Raw genomic sequence first — 23,686 nt, forward strand, 5'->3', positions numbered from 1 at the left:
CTACCCTTTGTTGTGGCATTGCCATTTGTCCAGTACAGAACATAACCAAATGACTATGCAGATAGGAAGGATGAGGTGCCAGAGAATTGACTGTGGATGCAACTCAACTCCTCCCAGGTGTTCCAGATACTGTTGGAGTTGGAAACCAAGGAACACCATGAATCTGTAGGTCACCCTGTGCATGCCTTAGGCAGACCTTTCCATCTCGTACAAGTAGCTTGGTAGGACAAGCATAACTTTAGATCCCCACTTTACATATTGCTTTTGATTCTGCTCTGCCCTTAGGAGGGAAAAGAATTTAAAGGTAGGTAAGTCTCTTGTGCCTGCTTTTGTCTATTAGCATGCTATTCTTATCAGTTGAGTTACCTTAGCAACGAGGCTGTATTTAGCTTTGTAAGCTGCCAGATTTGTTTATTCCCCATCAGTAGTATAAGGAAAAGCCAAGTAATGTTTAAACAGTTCAGAGGCACATTATCTGCTACTGTATTGGTTTGGCCCATAAAACAATCGACTGCTACAGGAAGAAAAACAAGCTACATTCTTGCCCTGCTGAAATCATGAAAAAGATCCATCTCCAACTCAGCTTCTGACTTGGGATTTCCGCCACATCCCTCAGTGTGCCAAAAGTCCAGAGAGTGCAGGAGCATAGCCTTGAACCCAACAGATTTGTGTACCTGACATCTCTGCATAAGTAGTCAAAGCTGAAAATGTTGAGAACACATCAGTCATAAATGACTCACGTTGTACTAAAGTCTACAAAGTCTACAGTACTTAAGATGTGTGGCTCTGACCACCGGAAGGTCTTTCTCTTCAAAGCCCTGTAAATACAGTAGTTTTGCAGAGGCGCCTGGAGAGAGGTTGGAAGGGGAACAGAATCAGGGATTCTCCTCTCCCTTTATTTGAAAAATTTAATCACTTCCCAAAAATCTGTGTAGAAGAGGAAAAGACTGGAGGAGTTAACTTAGTGAATCTTTCCCAGAGTGCTTAAAAAATCAGTTAATCAAAGCTTATTTATTTATTTATTTATTTATTTTTACTTTAGAGTTGAGCTGGAAAGCTTCTTTTAAAGGAGATTAAGAAAAAATTCAGCTGATTGAGTTATTAGATTCGTAACACTAGACATTTAGAGCTTATACATTGGAAATCACTGTACTTCAAAACACTGCATCATGGCCATTCTTCCTCAACTTATCCATTAGGATTTGGTGTCCCAGCATTCATGTTTACTCCATGTTTGTCAGTGTGACATTCACAATCATGACAAGTTGTAGGATGATGCCTTTTTTTTTTTTTTTTTAACAAGTAATTTACCAAAATCACTTGTATAAATGCAGTTATACAACATCAGTTTATTTTCCTTCCTGTACAAAAATGATTCTACAGGCATGGTTACTATAGAACGACCCATGGTGGGTAGTGGGGAAGAAGAGTTGGAAAGGAGACAAAAAACAGTTGTACCTGTTTAATAATGGAGGTAAAATCCTACAACTAAGCACAACTTATGAGTTCAAAGTTTTGCAGCAACTAATACTGTTAGCCCTCACACAAGGGGTTCAGTTTCCTATTTCCTTTGCTATATGGTAGTGTCTATGTGCTCTGCTATGCTGAAACCCCTAATGTTTACTGTCCAAATAGAGAAGGTAAATATAAAAAAAGCAAGGGCACACAAAAGTGAACGGTGTTTGCAAGAGTTCCAGCACTGATCAGAAGCAGTGTAGAGGAGAAAGCTATACCGTATGGCAAAATAAAATCTATCAGTAGACAGTATCTGACCAGTCCCCCACTCAGAATCAGAAGTTAAGTGTATTTCCAGATTCTAGTTACATGTAGCACCTTCTGTTATGCTACAGTGTCTCACATTTGCAGATTCCACTTTGTTTGAAAAATAACCAGTTTAAAAACTGAAACAACTCAGACCCTGCACTACTATTCGATCTGATACTCCTGGTTTTATTCTTCACTACACTTATCATAACAGCAATCTGAGCTATCCATAAACCAGGTAGAGGCCAGATATATAACTTAATGAACTTCCTGCTCCTGCTTTTACCTGTTGCAGCTTTTAAAGCCAGTCATAGCTTTGTTGTAATAGCTGCTTGTGCACCAGTGTTGCTGTTGCATCCTCCAAATAAAAGCAGAACCTACCCAACTCTCTGCACTGCACTGGGGCAGTGGCTTGCATTCTTGTATTCAGTTCAGTCTTTCTGATCTTTCCTGGGGGTATGGATTGCCTACATGTATAAGTCATTGAGCACAAGTGTTAGTGTTAAAGGCTTGAACCCAGTTCCCTCTTATTGTCATTCTGTCGTTGGTAAGTGACTTTATTCCAGAGTGACAACACTGCTTTAGAAGTAGAAAACTTCTAGAAGAAAGTCCACTTATTGTGGACAGAGTCCTACTGTAGCACTCAGTACTGGAAAGAACCTACACTATTTGGGTTTTCTGAGTCTTTCAGCCCTCCAGACAGTGAATAAGCATCACTGTTTGATTTGTTACTGTTCCCAATTTCTGGATCTGCATTGTTAGTTTTACCGTGAGGAATTCTTACCTAAACTGAAAGTGTTTGCTTTGTCCACATTTGCAGAGAATGAGGGCTGACAAACCAAACGTGGCTTTTGTCATGTGCTTCCTTAGAGGTATTCTGCTTTCTTTAAGAAAGCACGTATCATTACTAATGCTGTAGAAGCCTACTGTATATGTGCCTGAGAAAGCAAAGGCTATCTTCAGCCATCACAAGACATGATCCCAGTAGGGTTTGACAGCATCATAACAGACCTGGTGGGCTCTTGTGAAGCACTGCCTTTACCTGGGGGCAGCTAGGGCAAAACCCACTTCCTGTCTTAGAAGCTGAGCAGTTACAAGTTACAGCCTGGCAAACTACAGCAAACCAAAACAGTGTTTCATTTCAGCATGAAGAGTTGTAAGCGCTGGGATTTGAGTGCTTGATTTCCAGGTAGCCTTTGCATAGGACAGCAAGTGTGAAACTTGGAAGAATCAGGGATTTTTGGTATAGGTATGTCCTGTCACTACCAATTGGATATGACAATTATAATGCCACTGGCTTTGTTTAATCTCTTGTTTAATCCTTGCAGCCATGTACAGTGTTATATTTACAGTATGCACCACATCAATTTCAAGCCTCTTGTGAAGAGCCAGACTACTACAAAGAGACTGAAGTGTGGATGAGAATCAAGCTCAGAGTTCCTTTCCAGAGGAGGAATTTTCATGATAACCTTGAGAGCCATCTTAACATGGCATTAACAATTAATTTCAATATGGAAATGTGCCTTCCCTGCCAATATAACTAGTGTCACTCAAGCAGTAGCAGAATGACAACAGCTTGGATAGGTAGTTTCAGATTTTCTGTGAAGTGTCTTACTTTACAGATGCCGTCATTCTGCATAGGTACAGGAGCAGAAATTGCAGCCAGGGTATGTTCTTGTCTTTATATAAGGTCTGACTGACAAAGCTATAGGAAAACTCAGTCATCTAGCCTTCATCCCTTCTCATTACTGTTCTGCAGCGTCTAACGTGTTGTGGCTAGATGGATGTGATAGGTGAGTTCAGAGTACCCTCAGCAGCCACTGAGGTTGGCAGGATGTTGAACACCTCAAGTTCATAGTCTTTTTTACAAGAATGTGAGCCTTATTTTCCCTGTACATTGCACACTTTTTTCAGGTTGAAATTGTGGCAGTAATTCAGATTTTCTTTTACAAAGGAAACCTGCATTAGTTTGAACACTTAGTTAAATCGGAACAATAGACCTTAGTGTTGACACTATATTGTACTCTCTTTGGAGACAGGCTTACTTAAGTCTTATTTTAATACTGATTGGTTAGAAATTGTACACAAAGGTTTGCACTATTTTATAAGATTTAAGATGCAGGGAAGTTCTCTGCAGGATGCTGTTTTCCCTCTCTGTTGAGGGAAGGGTTTGGCTTTGTCTAAATGTGGAGATGTAACCCTGTTTCATTTTTCTGTCAGACCCATCAGAAGGGGCAAGTTTACAACTTATAAAGAAGTCCTTTCAGCAGAAAATTCCTGAAGCCATAGCCTCCAGCTACGCTCACACAGAAGAAAGATCTCTGGCTTTTGGGTGGAGCACAGAAGTGAGGTTTTTGGACAGTGGTCTCCAGCTAAATATGATTTTCCACTGTTAGAAAGAAAACAGAACAGCTCAAATACTTCACAAGTTAAAGATCACTTGAGCTTGTGACAGAGGGTACTGGAGCTTCACATTGTGAGGTCAAAAATTACTACCCTGGTTGAGTACCATAGAAAAGTCACTTCCACTTTTGCCTGCTTATATGAAGTAGGATTCAGAAGAAAAATGTTCATCCTTAATCTTTAATTCTCCTTATTAAAGTGTTTGGTCAATTCTTTGGTGTCAGACAGGGTTTGAGGTGTTTGTAGAATCTCAGTTAACAGGAGAACAAGCAGAGGTTGAATTTCTTCCCCTTTTTCATGTTGTTGCCCTTCATAAGCAATTAAGGTGAGGAAAAGCCATGGGAGGATCAGGAGCAGATTTTGTTATCAGAATAAATGGAAGAGTGAACCCCACCATTGTGGTGGAGCAGGTAAAAAGAACACTTGAAACTTAGTACTGAAAATACATCTGTTTGGTGGGGGATGGAACAGAAGAATAGAACAGGGGAAAAATCACCTTTTTTAATAACATAGTCTTTATCTTCCAAGATCCTCATCTGTCAAAATGTCCTTTCTCAGTCTCTGACCTCTCCATATTCATTATATATCCTTTGGAATCTGAGAGCTCCTTTCTTCAACCACATGAGGAATATGAACCTTTTGGAGCTTCCTCTTTTTCATACATTTTTATTGCCAAAGACAGAGCTTGGCCCTGTCTTGCCCTGTTATTTCTACAACTGTTAACAGCATGACAATCTCAGGTTTCTGCTCTGCTTCTGCCTGATCAGCATTTGGGTATAAGACAGAAGCAACATACAACCATTGCACTGTGTGATCTGGCAACCTATTTCTCCAGCCCCAGCTTGAATTTACAAAGCTGAACGAACATTTGTCTGTTAAAAGGTTTCTCCGCATAGAAACATCGACTTTACTGCACCAGCTTACCATCCTTCTAGCAGCAGCCAACATTAATGGAAAGAAGACACTTTCTCCCTTAGTAACCTGAACTCAGATTACCATATAGTGTTAATGCTTAGCACCCCACAGTCCTCAGAACCATTTAACCCCTTATTTGTGAGATTTGTTTACTTCCTTTTTTTTGACTTCTAAAATAAGTTTGTGATGTTCTTAGATATTGAGACTGTATTGTTCATAACTGTATCAGCACAACAGTAACCTTACTGTAGCATTTCTTTCTTTCTGCTTGTACTGTCTTTCACCACCAAAAAAAACAAAAAACAAACAAACAAAAAAAAACAACAAAAAAACACCTTTCAGAAGATACACAGTAGGTTATTTGATATGATCCAGCCATATGCCTTCCCTGTCCTTACCACAAGCTTTAATTTTCATCCCTCTCTATTTGTGTGGTAAAGGAAAGCTGATAAAGTCATTGTCACTGTACTCCTGAAATGAATTATAATATCAGCCAACCTGGTGAGCATCATGTACCACTTTGATAGCCTGAAGGTCCATCTGGCTTATGCAGAAAGCTCTGACTGTTGCAGAGTTGAGGATATAGTTAAAATGCAGCTTAACTCTATGGCAAGCCTGAAACAAGACAGGAGTCAGGGCTTCTGTGGCTCCCAGGCTGGATGTGGCTCTGGACAGCCTGGTCTAGTGGTTGGCAACCCTGCGCATGGCAGGGGGTTGAAATTAAATGATCATTATGGTCATTTTCAACCCAGGACATTCTATGATTGTATGACTCAGGAGTTCTCTCCCCAACTTTATTTTTTTCATACAAGTGAACAGTCATTAACTTTAATGATTTCTTGCTTCTGGCTACAGTCTAAACACATCCAGATGCTCCAAAGTAATGCCCTCTTCTCAAACAAGGGGAATGATCACAGACTGTAGATCTGCAGGCACCTTCTGGGGGGGCCTCTCCCTCTTTCTTCTCCACCTTGTCGACTCTGCCAGTGTAGTCTTGCCTCCTTCTTTTGTGCTGGCAGTAGCATTCACCAGATCTTCCTGCAAGCAGATTCAGCTCTCAGATAGCAGAAAGCAGGCCAGTGTTTTTTGCAGGGTTTGTTTTCTCCTGTTTGAATGAATTAAGTCAAAGCATACGGAAATCTAACAAAATAAGAGCCAGCATGAGGTAGGCAGCAGGAGGAAGGGAAAAAAAAAATGGAAGGGAGATGAGACTTTTTCCTCCTAGCAGCTATGGCCCACTGAAATTTACCAGTTCACAGATTTGATACCGTAAGTATAACCATGTTAGCTATCTTAACTGCACTTCAGGTGTGCTTATAGAAACCAGAATAAGAGGATTAATTCTGGATACGCTCTGTCCATTAGTCTTAGTTGTGAACAGCTGTTCATGTGATGTTTGCTTCTCTGTGAATAAACACAGTTGAAGTACATACCACCTTGTAAAAAATGGGGCTTGAGCTTGGGAAAAGTTTTCAGCTAATAGAAATCACAGAACCATTTAAGTCAAATAATAATCATATGCTGGAGAAATTTTAGGCTAACTTACTCAGCAAGGAGTAGAACATCAGCTGATGTCAGAGGGAGTATGATTATTTTGGCACAATCTCTTTCTCTTAAAGCTATGTTTGTTTCCAAGTCAGTCAATAGCCATATTTAATGCATTTTATATAATGATCTCCAGGGAAAACTGTGGATGGGTCTTGTAGAATGTTTCTGTGTTTAAGAGGCTTTGGTAGTTGATATGTGAAGAGAGGTAGCTCTACTTCTTTGTCATGGGCCTCACAAACAACAAAGGTCTTAGATGCAGTGTATATTTTAGGGAATATTGCATTGCAGATGAATGTGATATTCTGAATGAAAAAGGTCGTTAGCATACGCATGCTTATATTGTTAGCAGTATTGTTTAGTCTAAGAGGGTGCAGATTTAAGAATTATCTCACCACTGCAATATCAAGACTGCCAGCTGTGTGTCTGTCTTGGAAAACTGGTACCACAGAAGTCATTTCTTAATGATTGGACAAGTATCAAAATGTTACGAACCTAAAATCAATAATGTTGAATGTACACATCATGATGATATGGTATTTTAAGTCTAAGGAGTATGTATATTGCCATCATGTAGCCATTAGGGATTATTTATATGCCAAAGTTCCCTTAGGCGTGTATTCAGAAGACTGTGCCCATAGACTTAAAGTAAATTTGAAAAGAAGAATTTGTAATCCATGATTTCAGTTGCACAGTGACTACTGACTGTCATAAGGGATTCTTAACAATACTGTGTCTACTCTTTTTTGTAACATTGCTGAAAGGAGTGCTATAAATGTGGGCAGTAAACAGCTTCTCAGCCAGAAGAGCTGAGAAACTGGAAAGGAGAAACTGAGTTTTATTATGCCAAGGAGGAGTGGCTGAGTCTTGGATGCTTGTGCCTCATGGAAGAGAGTCTTAAAACTGGAGTGAGGAGGCACGCTTGCTGCTATCCAAGAGATTTTGTCTCATTCCTCAAGCCCCAAAAACTCCTTGTCTCTTCTTACTCACTCTCTTCAGAGCTCTGCCACCACTTTGTTTTCCTGTGTCTCCCATTAGCCCTGGTAGCCAAGCAGCAGCCAGCGTCTGGATGGGCTGACAGCCCTCAGGCTTTCCTGCTTCTCAGCTGAGCTTAGGGCTTTACAACACATGGCTGTTACTAGCCTAAGTGCCTCTTGCACAAGTAGGGCAGTCTTTATGGAGGATGTTTTAAGAACCAACTAACTACAACTTTTATCTTCATTGTGCATAAGTATAAAAATCCCCCTAGAAGCATTAACCACAGGAAGAAAGTTGTAGCCATTCCTCTCCATTTGAAGATATAGCTGCCCTAATTCCCATCTAATTACATACCTCAGTCTTGCCGAAAAGTACTGCTGAGAAAATGGCAGAACGTGGAAACATCTGCTTTCAGAAGCCCTGCTGCATGGCCACAGCAGTTCACCACCTTCCCACTTTGGCTGGGTTGTTTGTTACTACATTGTCTTTAAGCCTCTCAGTCCCAGTTCTCTCTTCAACAAAATCCCATTAGTTTCAGATTGTACAAATTTCAACCATCTGAGTTCACTTAAACAAAAAGTAAGTGTGTGTTAGGGGGAAATGATGTTTCCTTGTGCTACACAGACATACTTTCTAAGTAAGCCGTAAAAAACCAAAAGGCAGGGAAATTGCAGCATGCCCAAACAATTTAGATACCAGCCCTGACTCAATTCCCTTATTGAATCTCACACACTTTTAAACTTGCTGGGCCTCAGAAACATCCTTGTGCTTTCTGCTGTAGTTCACTAGCTAACACACACCCTGTGGAGAGTCGTGCCATTTAACTGCTCGTATGGAAGCCTCCTGATAGCCAAAAGTGATTTAGGCTTCCTAGAGGCATTCACAGCATCCAGACTTTCTTCAATCAAGTGGTTAAAACTTAGGAAACAGTATCCACAAACAAGTCCTTTTTCTGGGTTTCTCCATCCTTCCTGAAAATACATTTAACAGTTTTGACCTTCCTGGGGAATGCACCTTTTGGTATTGTCTTTACTAGCCTTCTGAGGAGCCGTCTCTTATCCCAGCTGAGAAGCTCCTTTTAATTGTTAGCATTGCCTTTTCTTGCATTTTCATGAATTTCAGAGGCTGCAGTCTACTCCACTTGGGTTCTGATTTACTCTAAATTCATTACACTGACTAAGAGATATCAAATGGTGTTTGACCCATGGTGTCTGTTGACCTACTAAAGATAGATGTGGGTAGCTTCCCCAGCAGCCACCAGGCAGGGGCAGGCCACCACAGGCAGGGTGGTGGGAGGAGGTGGAGGAACTGCTTGGCCCCTCACCACTCTGCCTATAACCTGGCACACAGCGCGTGGCTGTGGTGCACTGGGCAGTAGAGGTGGAGCCCAAAGAAGCTGCTCCTCACTGTGGGTGGATAGGAGCAGGACATGCAGCCCCTGGCACCTGTCTAGGCAGGAGTCATTTGCCTTAGGGCTGTTCAGGAGTGAGCTGAAGGGGAGTGAACTCCTGTCAGTAGCGGAGAGAGGGCAGGAAAGGTTAGGCGCTGGGTGAGTCACAGGCAGTGGGTGTAAAGGAGTACTTCTGTATAGCTGCTTAGTGTCCAGGTTGCCACCAGAGAGGTGGTAGATGCCCCATACTTGGAAATATTCAAGGTCAGGCTGATCAAGGGCTCTGAGCAACCTGGTCTAGCCGTAGCTGTCCCTGTTCATTGCGGGGAAGTTGGGCTAGGTGACCTCTAAAGGTCCTTTCCAACTCAAATGATTCTGTGATTCTTTGATTTAGTTGCTGCTCCTTTGTCAGTCAGGGAGACCCCTTCTGACTTTCTTATTTTATTTAACTTGCAATCTGTGGAGAAAGGTATTCAGGCTGTAAATAATTTATGATTAAAGACAAAAAAAAACTCACTGAATGTGTTCACGTTAATAAAGGTCTACCTTTTGAAACCTGTATTAAGGCAAACTGATGCAAGTACTTCACAAAGTGCTTCCAAGCTACTAGTGCTAAATGCTTTTTATTTCCTATTTGCAGTGTATGAAGACACAGTAGCTGTTGTTGAATTGATATATGCCAGCTCATTAAATTATTGCAACTTAGTTATATAGTTTTTTGATTGACAAGTGTAGCATTTAGTCTGTAACTCGTAGGAGCCAAGCAGAATTTTCAAGAATTTTCAATTTTCCTATTGAAGCAAACAAAAATTTGAAGACCTAGGGTACTTTGGCGGTGTGGGTTTTTTTGTTGCTTTGTTGGTTGTTTTTTTTTTGCAAATTTCATCAGCCTGCTAAATACCTCTGCAAGTCTGAGCAGCTCAGTTGGTTTAGAATATGGGATGAGGCCCTTGATTGCTTGGGACTTTCTTGTGAAGATCTCAAGATGCAAATCTGAGTTATTCTCATTTGAGGAATGCTAATATTCAAGCTTAGCCTGAATCCATTGTAAAAATTAAGTGAACAACAAAAAACAAATTTGCACTTGAATACATCCTCTTCTGAGCGTAGTTACAGCAATATTCTATTGATTATGAATAACATTGCAAGTTGCAAATAATGTGCTGAAAGTAAAGTTTGGGGCAAATGATATCTCTGCAGAACTGTAAGTATTGATTATAAGTTAATATAATCAGATGATTTCTGCCACAGGTTGCATGTTCAAGAATATAAGTCTGACGTTCATATGTTTGTGTAGGAGTGCCACCAAGGAAGGTCTCTCCTAGGACTGGCAGTAGTGACACCATCAAATCCAAATGACTGACAGTAGGACACTGACACCATATAGCACTCCCATGCTGGGGCCATGTACCAGTCAAGCACCTCAGCAACCTCCTAGCACAGTCTGAAAGCACTGCTTCAGCCACAGAACTACATAGCCTTCCTCTCCCCACAAGTTTTTAATAAATTCATGGCTTGACCAAAAGGTGTCTCTTTTTTTCCCTGACTAATTTATAATGTCTAATATCTACTATGTCTAAGTCTGCTATCTAATAAGTCTAATATCTGACTAATGTAAGTGAATGTTTTCCAATTTGAAGCAGCTCCCAGCAAGACAGACCTCTGTAGAGATGAGCTGAAGCTCATCTACACTACAGGTTTTTAGCTCTGTTTGAACCTTGCAAGCCTTAGCAGAAGCCATAATTATTTGTATACATTCCTGGTCAACTGACTGAAGTAAGCCCTGAAGCATGCTTATGGGGAGGATTTTCGTAGCTCTTAGTTTACTGGGGATCCACGTGAGTCCCCTGCTCCACCCTAGGTAAGCCCCCCGAGCTCTAGAAACTGCTCTTGGCCAAAGCACCATTCTGCTACCCTCAAATCCAACTCCAGTAACAGTTGTTAGCTACCCAACTGCAGAGGTGGGTACATCAGTTTGGTGTCCAGTCGGCAGATGAGAAGTGAGTTTTCCATGTGGTAACTTGCTGCCAGCTCATGGCTTGTGTGGCCTTGGTGAGTGATTCATTGCTGGCCTAAAAAGTCATGCCACCTTTACAGTGATTTGAGTGGAGTAAACATGGATATCTTCAGGGAAAAAAAATATTGTAGATATTTGAATGTAACAGTATTACAGTGCAACTCTGATCGTTTGGCAGAATATACCCTGAGGAGTCAGAGCCAGTAGAATTGAAGAAGGATAAGTGGTGTTTAAAGATTTTTATTTTTCTTACTTAAGATTCCTGATGCTTTTTTTTCTTACACAGCCTTTCAGTTCAGAAATGAATTGCACGTGTGTCACAAAACTACTTATGTGGACTCTTCCTACCATATTACCTGAGCACCTCCCACATTATTAAAAGGCTCAAACCACTGCAGCAATATAATCTCCCTTCCCTCATTCCTTGTAAATGAAATCTAAAAAATAAGGTTTTTTTTCAAATGCATGCATGTCTAAGAGATTAAATAAATTAGTGTGAAACTAGTGGAAAGCTTGTAATTGCTTGTGCCCAGTGCTGTACAAGCTGTTAGAAGCAGTAGCATTCAGCATTACAGCGTTTAGTTTTAGCCAACTTACTTTCTCTGTATTTGCAGCCTTGGTGTAGGTGCCTGGGCCAAGTATGCAAGCTGGGGCGAGAGGAAAGTTTCTATGTATCCCTGCACAGAGAAAGGGCCAGTCTAGGCTGGTCATTAGAGAATGAGTGGGAGAGAATTATTTCTCAGATCCGGTCCTGGTCCTAGCTAGCAGTACTTCTTTCCAGTCAAAAATTCTGAATGTCTTCTTCCTTTCTTTTGCCTTCTTGAGAGACAATACAGGTTTCAGAAATAACAGTTTGGAAGTGGGTAATGCCATCGATAATGTTAATATCTCTAACCGCTTCAGGTACACTCACTGAATGTATTATTCATATGCCTTTTCAAAAAGCATTTTATATTCTCAGACTGAACATATCATCATATCCCCATTGTGAAACATACCAAACCAAGACAGACAGGAATAGGTAGGCTGGCAAGAATCTATTTTAGCACCTGGAATCTAGATGTCCTTGGTTACCAGTCCTCTAACCATTGCAACAAGCCACGTCTGTGATATTTTGTCTCGGGTTTTACTTTCAAAGTGAAATACAACTACATCGCCAGCTGAGTGATCTGGCCAGTTCATCTATAAAAACCCCGTTGTTTCTGGCAGCAGCAGAACCTCTCGCTCTGTGCAATTTGCTTTCTGTATTTCATAGTTCTGCACACACACGTTGCAAGCAGGAAGTAGGAGCAGCTCAGCTCTTGTCTTCCCCTGTCTCAAGAGACTGCCATGAAACTGAAAAACACTAAACTATAACCTAAGTATCTGTTAGACCTTTAATTAGCGACCTAAAGAGTGTTTGCCAAGAGGAAATTTTAATTCAGTTATTCAAATAGAAAGTATTTAACCTCTCAATAGCACTCAAGTAATTATAATGCTTGTGTTGTTTTTTTTTCAGGAACTGTAAAAAACAAAAATCAAATTGAAAAATGATAGGAGGCATCATTTTTATGTGACATGGAACAATGAAATTCTCTGTTTGAAAGGAAAGCTGCAGCATTGCCCATGCCTCAAACCCCTGTAGCTGACACAGAAAGGAGCAGCCTCAAGCAGGGAAAGCAGGTTGCAGATTGTTGATTTTCCCACTGAAACAGCCTGAAACAGCATCGGGGCCAACTGTGGTGGTTTTATGTGCGTCACTACAATAGCAAACACCCAGCAAAGATCAGCAGGTCATTTCACACAGCTTGTAATGTGATAAAGATGCTCAGTCAGTGGCGGGAGGACTAGGATGCATCAGAAGAGGCTGTATACTCCAGTACATTTTGCAGATATTAGTCAATACCAACCAGGCTATCTGCATTTCAGATTGCAGCAGCTGTTTCAGCCCTAACTCTCACTGTTCTTTCACTAGATATCCACTCAGAATTTTCCAGAATTAATCCCAAGAAAAAAACAGTATTTTCTTTCTTCTGTTTTCACAGACTGTAGGTTGCTTTGGGATTATGTTTATCAGCTGCTTTCTGACAGCCGGTACGAAAATTTCATCCGATGGGAAGATAAGGAATCCAAAATTTTTCGGATAGTGGATCCCAATGGGCTGGCCCGGCTGTGGGGAAACCACAAGGTAAGGCAGCAGTGTATTTTCCCTCCTATGGCACAGCACCTTTTATAACATCACAGGATTTACTTATAAACAAGGGAAAAGGAAGGAAGCGTGTGCATATAAACCACTCCTGGAAGGTTATAATCTTTCATTGTACTTACGTTAGAAGTATAAAGCATCCAGCCTCAAGCACTAAAACTTACCCTTCGCATGAAGAACCTGTTGTTTTGGTTCAAAGGCATTCTGTTATAGATGTATTTAATTACAAAATTACGACAAATGCAAGAATTAACGTTCCTTCTCTCTCAAAGCATCTCTTTTCTTCCTGAAACCCGATGCTAAGGATGTTCTGGTTAAGAAGTGGTCTGCAAGGAGCTGTGTACAACACCTCAGCAGGAGCTTCTTTTCTATGTTCCTTTCTGCTCAGATTTCACAAAAAGAAAGGCTTCTGTCTTGTGATTGACAGCAAATGCTGTAAGATTATGCACTTCTTTGTAACAGGTTGATTCTGCTTTGTTCACTGGAAAAGAGTTACTGATGTTTGCAGTTTGGAGCTGAGTAAGTGCAGACATATCTGAGTACAGATACACGCTCCTATCTTTATTAATGTATGCATACGGTTACAGTCATATAGGTACAGTCAGCACAGGCTTATAAAAGAGAAACTGCTTGACCAATGTGATCAACTAGGGATAAATGAACTATGATGAAATTACTAGCTCAGTGGAGGCAGGGAGAAAGTAGATATTGGTTACCTTAACTTTAGAAAGGCTCTTGAGACCATCCCTTCTGTAATATCCTTGGACAAACAGATGAAGTATAGACTAGAGAAGACAACAGGAAAATGAATTAAAACTGGCTGAACTGCTTGTCTGAAAGGGTTGTGATCAACAGCACAAAATCCAGTTATTAGTGGTATTATGCAGAAGATTGATTCTGGAGTCAGTACTGCTTAACATGTTCATTGATGACATGGATGATGGGACAGAATGCGTCCTCAGCAAGTTTTCAGTTGATACTTAAAAAAAACCAGCAGCTGAGAAGAGTGGTTGGTATCCTCACAGAGTTGTGCTGCTGTGCATGACAGACCTGCACGTAGTGAAGGGTTAATGAGAATCTCATGAAACCTAACAAGAGGAAATGCAGAGTTTCACACCTGGGGAGGAATGACCCTACGTTTGGAATGTTTTTACCAGAAAAGTGATTAGATGCTGGAACAGGTTGCTCAAGGAGACTGGAGTCTCCATTCTTGGAGTTTCTTGGATGTGTTCAAAACCAGAATAGACACTGGTCCAAAGACCAGCTCTAGTTGTCCCCACTTTGAAGGACTGGACTACATGATTTCCAGATATGCGTTCCAACACCAACCGTTCTGTGATTCTGTATATGAGTGAACATAATTTAAAATGTTGATAAGGTCAAGATTTTCTCTCGTGACATGATTTACATCTCTCTTAGAGGTCTTGGGCTGTGGTACTGGGAATGAAGAGTTTTACCTCCATGCCAATAATCAAGTCTTGCCATCAGGTCTTGTTTTAAATGTCTAAAATTGAAGCTACTTAAATTACTAGTCACTTGGGATGCAGTAGCTTTTAGTGTACAAGAAATGGGAAAAGCACATACAGTATTTCAGGGGTCTTCCCAATGATCACAGTCTACATTTTGCAGAGAAATCATTGACATTCTTCGTGTTTAATTACTACAGGAACTCTTAATAAGGCTTTCCTTAGCAGAGCAGCTGAGGTTAAGGCAGGACCTCAGGGCCGTTTTAGACAGGCAGTTCAGACTCATTTAATAAATCTAGATGAACGCCACAGGTGATCTTGGACCGACAGTACTGTGCCAAGCCAGACTCTTACCATGAGGGCTCACAGACTAAAAGCATGCTTCTGCTAGTTTGTCTTGTTTTGCCTACGGCAGGGCAGCTGCTCTATACTCATGCAAACATGGCTTTGACAGTATGGTGCCCTCTCAGCTGGGAGTTTCTTCACCAGTGTGGTAACTAGTGCTCTTTGTACCAAAGAAAAATGCTCTTCAAGCAGATGTAGCCAGGCAAGTACTATGGCAGCTGCCCACTTACAGCTCCAAAATGAAGGCAAAGCTCTACCACAGTGGCAGATGTACAACCTAATGGACTTCTTGATTTACACCCCTGTAAGGAGAGGACAAACAGGCTCTCAATCTCCACAGTACTCTGTAAGCATTAACTAGTTAATGGAGGGGAATCCCAGAGGAACAGTGCTCTTAGCAAGGGTTGCTGACAAATGCAGTCTGTTAGCCATTGTTCTTACATTTTACAAAAGGTGGTTTCATTAAGAACAGGCCTGTCACATATCCATATAGAGTGAGCATCTCCACCTAGAGTCTCTTTTTGTGGTTGATGAAGCCTTTTGTTTTGTGCGATCCAAGAAACTGCAGAAAAATGTCACTTGGAATTTTTGGTAGACTTTCTCACTTAAATTGCCTTGTATGAAAAGAGATCTAGAAATTTCTACTGATGAAGGCTGGAGGCGCAGAGTGGGCCTGCAAACAGCAGAATAATGAAACGTGATTTCTTGAACTGACCTGGTTATTTTAGCAAGCTTGTGATAATTCTGCAATTCATTTGGGGGCTTAGGAAGATTTTAATGAGTCATCTCACCACATTTTCCCCTTTTCTTTTGAAAAATACAGAACAGAACAAATATGACTTATGAGAAAATGTCCAGAGCCCTACGCCATTACTACAAACTAAATATTATCCGGAAGGAGCCAGGACAAAGGCTTTTGTTCAGGTAATCTTTTTTGTTATCTTTGCTGTTCCTTTTGAAAGACAATTAGATTTTGAAGGTGGAAGATGGAACTGTGTGTATGATATTTCACTGCCACAGTCAGAACATCAGTGACAATGGGCACAGATTTGTAAAAGCTGTTCAGACCAGTGCTTCCCAGCTTTCAAGGCAACTGCACCAATTTAGGAAAATACAGGCATTTTTCAGTTATCAGTGGAGTCAATAGAAGTGTCTTTCACTCACTTCAAGCAGGCCCTGCTATTTTTTAAGACTTGAGCTATATGATTTGTGATCTTATCAAAACCCCTGGAAAGTCCAGTCCACATTTAACTTCTCAGATACAGCAGCTGTCAAACACTAAGTAGGGATCTGACATTTCCTCAGGGGCGTCAACATCGCAGAAGGGATGTGCTGACGAACACATCTTAGTAGAGGTGCCTTCGAGGAAGAGAGGGACCTGCAAGAACTGTTCGTAAAGCCTGAAGCATCAAATTTGATGATATGACCAAGAATATAAGGAAGTAGGGCCCTAAAAACACAAAGCAGGGAGTTGTTGTATGAACTTTGGTACAACTGGCAGAACAACTGAGCGTAAGCACTCCATTTCTCTGCAGGGAAGACAATGGAATCTAGTGTATAATCCTGACCCACAGAACACTGAACTCAGCCCAACGGCTGCTTTGGATCCAGTCTGGATTACTTGTCTGGATCCAGTAATGTTCATAGAGATTGTATCAATAGAAAGGCAGTCTTGGAGTTTGTTTTCAGAAAAGAAACTAACAAAATTGCATTGGCTATATACAGCTGAAGAGGTTTCTGTGGTATGTCTTGTTGATATTCATTTTAGAAAGAGAATGAAATAGGAAAAAAAGCAAGTGAGGAGATCGCAGGCAAAATCAACTGTATTGTTTTAATTCTTTTTGGCAAAAAGTTAAAGTTGCTCCCTAAGGAGTGGTACCAAAGGAGCCTGGATTGGTGTGGCCTTCTGTGAAGATTACACTTCCTGGGGGAATTCTGTGGTGCTGAATAATGCGTGTACTCCTCTTGGAAACTTCTCTTTGGTGGGAGCACAAATAAAGCAGGAGTCCATCTCTCCTTGACCAGGCTGCCTATTTTCTCTAAACTGTAGAAACTTACTACCTTTGGAGATCTCAGTTCCTCTGTCAGATTTGCCCAAAACTGACCAATGGATTCAAAGGTCACAGAGCAGCATAAAACATGAGCATATAAACTTCATTTCCTTTGGAAACTGGAGGGCGAAACAAAACAAAGCATTTTTTGCACAATTCCCAATAAAAACTTACTGATGTTGTTTGCTTAGACCAATTTATATCTGTAGAGAAAAAGAAGTACAGCTGCAGAAGATCAAGCCATTAATGTGCCTTTCTTGGCTATTTCTCATAAAAGAAAGGGTTGGAAATGTGACTTTTTAAGAAACATGCAGGCAGTTGTCTCGTGCAGATATCTGTAGAGAGCTTTATGTAAAATGGAGTGAGGGAAAGTTTCCTAGTAGTTTGGCTGAATACCTTTTGCAACAGAAGAGGTTATAGATACTGTAGATACCATTTCTTCATTAGCATGAAGTTCTGGGCTGTTTGTTATTTATTTTTTTAATTTATTCAAATGCTGTAATAAACATCCATACTTGGCATTCCTCACTGTGAATTAATAAACAGACTAGAAGGAATACCCAGAGTTCTACTGTACAGTTCTTATCAGGCCATCTCCCAAATGATTTAGGAAACAGAACAAGCAGAAGATAGGGAGGGCAATGGGATTGTTCTCTCTTTTGGTTTCATCCTCATGTAAGATAACAGGACAAGCACAGGGTTTAAATCAGGGCACAGTCTGGCCTGTAGGCTTTGATGAGCTTTCACTGGATAGCCAAGGACTGATTCACCACTTCTGTATGCTAGTTTTTCAGTGCCATAACACCATTTATATCAGCAGAGTTCTTCCAGCATACAAATGGGAGTGACACAGCAGTGAGTCACAGACAATTTCTTTTTCCTAAATGCATATGTGCATATGATTTCCAAAATTAGAAGAGGTGGCAAGAGGTTAGTTCCAGGCTGTGCTGTGTGTTTGCTGAGAGGCTCTGGATTTTTCAAACTGGAAGCCTGAAGCTTCATAACCACAAAAGCAGAAGGGGGAGGCAAGTCTTAACCCATGAGCTTCAGCACTGATTGATATTAACAAGGTTCATCTCAGTTTGTTTTGTTTTCACTGGAGCCAGGATATCAAGGGTCTCATCAGCCTGAAATAAAGTCAGCTCCTCTGATTAACACATTTTGTACTGCTGATGTTAGACAGTACCTCATTAATGAAAAAAACACAAAATTTTGTAACACTTCCAATACAAACATGTCTCATTCTAATTTTTCCAGAAGTACTTACGAGTTAGGAAAGTGATTTGTGTTTAGACTATGATTTTATCCTTCCTGTGCCATTCTCTCTTCCTATGCTGTTAAATCCAGAAAGAAAAAGCAGAGGTCTTCCTTGCTGCCTCTTTGCAGTACACAAAAGCACCCTGGCAAAGATCAAGACTGCAGACCTGACCTGCAGGCTGGTGAATATCCTTCCCCATTCCCTATGCTGCCATGCCTCCCTAGAGGCAGTTTCTGTTTCTAGCCCTTTGCAGACTTCACTGCAGCAAGGCATGGTACTGGGAGCTGTGGCATTCATTTACAGAGGACACTGCGATGTTACAATTTCACTTGTCTCCAATCACACAGGAGAAGACTGCCTTTGTCTAGCTTAGCCTACAAGATTTTTCTCTTGGGGCTTTTTCCATTTCCCAGAGCTTGTTCTGACTCGATCCTTGAACCTTTCCAGCCCTGCTTCAGATTTTCATATTCCCCTTCACTCACCTACACACAAGCCAGCACAACTAGTAGTCTTTTGCCTCTGTGTCTTGCAGGTGCTTTTGCTTTGAAATGTGCTGGCAATAAAGACCATTCACATGTCTTTCACCAGACTGCATAAATGAGTGGACATGTGGCATACCGTCATCTTACATGGCAACAGCAAACAGTATGAGGAAGAAGAAGTAAACATCATGCCTTGGAAAAGACTGTGGGATTTGGTTAAAATTTGGACCTTCAAAAAAGTGGAGCAGGAGGAAATGCTTGTGATTTTTTTTTTAAATTCTTCTCCATGTATGGAGGAGGAAAGAAGCCAGAGGGCTATGGAGAAACTGGGAAATAGCAAGTGATATTGGAGAGTATAGAAAAGATATTTCTGGGGAACTGTAGAGCTCAGAGAGTTCAGCATCTTTATGAAGAGAAGGGCTGAGAGCACTGGAAAATCACTCTTGTTTCTGTGCTTTTCAGGTTCATGAAAACCCCAGATGAGATTATGAGTGGCCGAACAGACCGCCTTGAGCACCTTGAATCCCAGGCACTGGATGAACAAATATACCAGGAAGATGAGTGCTGAAGGGAACTGGTGCACCACCTCTGTGGGTCTATATGAGAAACATCTGCTCGGATGGCTGGCACGGTTTGGGAGGGGAAGCAACCCTACAGAAGCAGTAGTGGGGGTCTCCGCTTAGCTTGAAGACCATGCAGGACCTGAAGCACCTTAACGAAACAAACTAACAGGCAGAAGTGGTGCTGGCAGAAAAGTAAATGGGAGAAAGCCCGGACTTACGCACTACTTCACTGTTCCTACAAAGCCTCCCTCAAGTTCTTTCTTTCTTTTTGGTTTAAGTTTTTGTTTTTTGTTTCTTTGGGTTTTTGTTGTTGTTGTTGTTTTTTGGTTTTTGTTTTTTTTTTCCCCCTAATAAACATGTAGTTTGACTTCCCTTTTCTCACATAGGGCAAAACGTGAGATTATGCTTTTTTCCTTTGGAAGGCTTTCCTTTGGGAACAGAGTGTTCTTACTTCCAAGTCTCATGAGGTAACACCACGTGAAACAACAGTGACACAGAAGGGATTTGCTCACGGGTTCCAGTTTGCTTGGATCAATTTCTGTGTGCTGTGTTTGGTAAATGTACTGAAGCTACCAAAAGAATTTACCACACATATCTGTCAAGCAAAGAGGAGTCACCCTTCACGTGTAGGCTGGGATAGCATCCCAACATAGCTCGGGCTTGTGAATCCTTGAATAGCTATTAACTTCAGGCATACGGACCAAAACCAATCACCTAAGTGCTCCAGGGAGGAGAGAAATAAATGTGACAAACCTCTGCAATAGACCGATGTTGACATTTTCCCTCCCTCTAGCAAAGGGGTGATAGAATGGAGTGGGGGGGAGAGGGACAGGGGCAAGTATAAATATATATGTATATATGTGAACCCCACAACATATGCACAATGCAGAATTTTAGCTCAAAGGCTTTGATAAAAAAGCAAAGGGTAAAATATCTGAAGTCACAGAAGGAAGGTTTTGTTCTTACATGTGCTAGCAATTTTGGGGTGAAGGGTGAAGGACTTTCCGTTCTGAGGAGAATGCAGAGGGACCCATCATGTGGTTTGTACTGCTCAGAAACCACTCCAGGATCATTTTGTGCTCCTGGAGAGACAGATGATTCACCAATATAAAAACCAATGGTAGAGAACTAGAAACCAAATAGCTATAGTGATGCCTTGGAATTGATTTTGTCTTTGTTTTGGAGTTTGATTTTCTCCCTTCCATGCCTCCCAACCCTTCCCCACCACATGGCTTTCCCAACTAGGAATCTTGTCTCAGTTTGCCTGTTCTTAATGTGATTTAAAACACCAGAAAAAAAGAAATCCCAGATCTATGTTGCTTTCTTGGTTTCATTTTTGTTCTTTGCAAGATGCCCTATTTTTTACACCTTCTATTTGGTTTGCAGCATGAGGGTGCTTTGCAGGAGGCAAGAGCCGTGCCTATTTTGGTTGCTCAGGCTGGGAAACTCAGTCGTCCTTAATGCTCAGTACTAGAGGAACTACTGGCCCTTTGCATTTCACACTGCTTGGGCTGCCATGACAGGGAAGTGTGGTGTCCAGTTATCCAGTGATCCATCAGCAGTGATGCACGTAGTGTAAAGAATGCAACTGAGAAATTATACTTGCAAAGAGCGAAAATATACAGAGAAACTGTGCAGGAATCACGTGATTACTGGAGGAAAACAAGTCCACACTAGTTCATTAAAAACAGAAAGCCTCTTTTATGGGAAAATGCATGCTAGAAATAGGAAAAGAAAAAAAAAGAAAAAAAGGATTAATCTAATCAACTTCAACCAAAAAAATAAGGTACATTCCCATGATAGCGCTTCTATTAGCTATAAACCAGCACTGCATTTGATCTTAGCACATATTTAACAAGAGGGTCAATCTACGCAGAAAAAAATAGCACTTGGCAATGAACAGTGGCCTGTATGTTTAAACAAAGTCCAGTCTCACAAAAGACGTTATTGAGTCACAACTGCAGGAGGAAGGGCTTTGTTAAGGGTAAAGATAGGCATCATACAACGAGGAGAAGTTTTGCAGAGCCAGTGTCTGATGAGGAGCAAGAGGGTGTACATCTCTCCCTGAGCTCTTCCCAGGCACGTGTTTTTATTACAGTATGTTACAAGTCTGAGCGCACAAAGTGCTTGACTTCTGCCTCAGAAGAAAGGGCACATGAACGTGCATCAGAAAGCTGAGCAGAGGACCCATCACTGCTACATCTCTGAAATATTTAGAGCTCATGAGATGGAGGCACGGGGAGAGATCCCCTGCTCACAGGCCTGAAACCAGAGGGGCCGTGATGATTCCAACCCAAAACCTGGGGGCCACAATCATAACTGACCCCAGGGCACTTGGTTGCAGCCGTGCCTTGGGAGCTGGGTGTATGTCCTCCAACTGAACGTGGAGCACAGAGAGCATCGGAATACGTCTTCCTGGGGAGGTCAAAGGAATAACTCAGAGAAGATGGTGAGTGACAGATGAAGTGAGTGTCAGTGTAAAGGAAATCTCTCGATGGTATCTTCTGTTTCTTAGGATGTACAGCAGTAGGAAAAAAAAAAAAAGCACAGTTGATATCCTTTACTTCTCTGGCTGTGATGACTGCATGCACTGCATCATTTCCTTGCTCCAACTGCTGTTATGAGATGATGGGGAAGAAAGACAATAGACACCTTCTATTTGAAGCATTTTGCTTTGCTGAGCAACAAGATTTTGTTATGGTCAAGGTGCACACAGGGGAAGTAGAGACAGTCCACCAGCGTAAGCCCAGGCGCTCACCAGGTAAGCTAGCAAGCAGTTTGTTTTCAGCACTGGTAAGGCAGGAGAAAGCAAGGAATCCTAAAATCCCACGTGTTGTCCCAGCGGGAAAATTTGTAGAGGGAATTTAATACAGAAAATGTTCACCTTTACCAAAAATACGATCATTTTCACTTGCAGAATCAAGTCAAAGGGAAAAAAAAATGTTGGAACTACCTTCCTGTTCGTGTGTAAAGACATCTCAGGACAACTACTTCTCCCTCCCTGTCATAAAATTCACCCAAGTCTCAGACCTGCCAGAAAGAAAATATCCTTCAAACATGGAGCAGGCTTTTCCCTTGGACCCTGCCTAGCCTCCAGCCACTGCGTGCTGCAGGCTGAAGCATGGATGACATACTGCTGGGGCTTGAGACGTTGTGTGGAGACCTGTGAGACGTGAACTGTTCCTAGGGTCTTGCAAGCAAGGTTATCAGCAGTGGCTAAAAAATATAGAAACAGGCTACAACAGCTGCAGTAAGCAGATTCCCCTCTACCTCACCTCCAAATGGCAGATCCGAGGAGTGCAAACTGCGTTCATGTTCAGAGCTGCAGAAACACTTGTTGAATGTGCAGGCTAGCACAGGCAACACTGTCTTTCCACCAGCCCTGAAACCCACCTCCCCTCCCCACTTTCTGATTTCCCAGCACAGAAATTGCTAGCAACTCAGCAACCAAGCTTTCTATCTTTTCCTCCAGCAAGTGGGAAAAGAAATACTCAGCAGAGCTCAAGAAATACTCAGCAAAGGATCTCCACACTGCAGTTAAGTGGGATCGTCATTGCCTTCAGTGTGCTGCAGCCCCACAACTAAATATTTTCTTGAGTTTCGTGGTTGATGTTGGACATTTTTTGATGGCCTCTCCATCCAAAGAACACTACTGGTGCCCTTCCTGCCCAGACTGCAAATCCACAAATCCATGCGTGCATTCTCCAGATCTCTTTGTCAAACTGCAACCCTGTGCAAATCCAGAATGCATCAGTTTGTGTTTTTTGGGGTTCTGGTTTTTTGTTTGTTTTTGTTGGTTGTTTTTTTTTTTTTCCCCCAATAAAATTCTAGTCTTTTCATCAACGGTGATTTTTTTTTGTTTGTTTGTTTTTAAGGTGTGGGTTTAAGGGACTGAATCGAATGTAACAAAACAAAAACAAAAACAAAGCCTAATCTCAGGGCCAGTGAGTTGCAAATAATTTTTAAAATGCCTGTAATTACATCATCTCAATAAAAAATTTAATATAAAAATGGGAATAACAAGTTTTGTTGGTGCAATCATTGCTAAGAAAGGTCGTCTTTTTAAGAACTCTGGTAGCTGAGTAGATACAGTACACAGCAGCTGGTTTCAGTCAGAAAAAGTAACCTGCGGGATTTCCATGCCCAAACGTGTATGAGTGAAGCCTGCATCTTCCCTGGGAAGCTTTGTTTGGAAGAGGTAATGCTGTCCCTTGAAGTATTTACTTTGCCTTCACCCTTACCAATCAGCAGAGTACTGCAGGAGTGCCAAGATGGAAGCGTCTGCTTCTCTCCCCTTCTGCAGACTGTACGGAGGGAAAGCTCA

The 23,686-nt window shown here is 41.5% G+C and overlaps 1 protein-coding gene across 3 annotated transcripts in view; it reads left to right on the forward strand.

Moving 5' to 3' along the window:
* ETV6 (ETS variant transcription factor 6) overlaps positions 1 to 23,371 on the forward strand; it is a 132,666-nt gene extending 109,295 nt beyond the window's left edge. For 2 of the 3 annotated variants that reach the window (XM_048952701.1, XM_048952718.1), the window contains 3 exons: positions 13,037 to 13,179; positions 15,832 to 15,932; positions 19,262 to 23,371. In XM_048952701.1, the coding sequence (XP_048808658.1) occupies positions 13,037 to 13,179; positions 15,832 to 15,932; positions 19,262 to 19,367 (350 nt within the window). In that variant the 3' untranslated portion in view covers positions 19,368 to 23,371. The other variant, XM_048952709.1, reaches the window with a different exon arrangement.
* The last annotated feature ends 315 nt before the right edge of the window (positions 23,372 to 23,686 follow it).

The sequence above is a fragment of the Lagopus muta genome, chromosome 1 (assembly GCF_023343835.1).
Source record: "Lagopus muta isolate bLagMut1 chromosome 1, bLagMut1 primary, whole genome shotgun sequence".
Lineage (NCBI taxonomy): Eukaryota > Metazoa > Chordata > Aves > Galliformes > Phasianidae > Lagopus > Lagopus muta.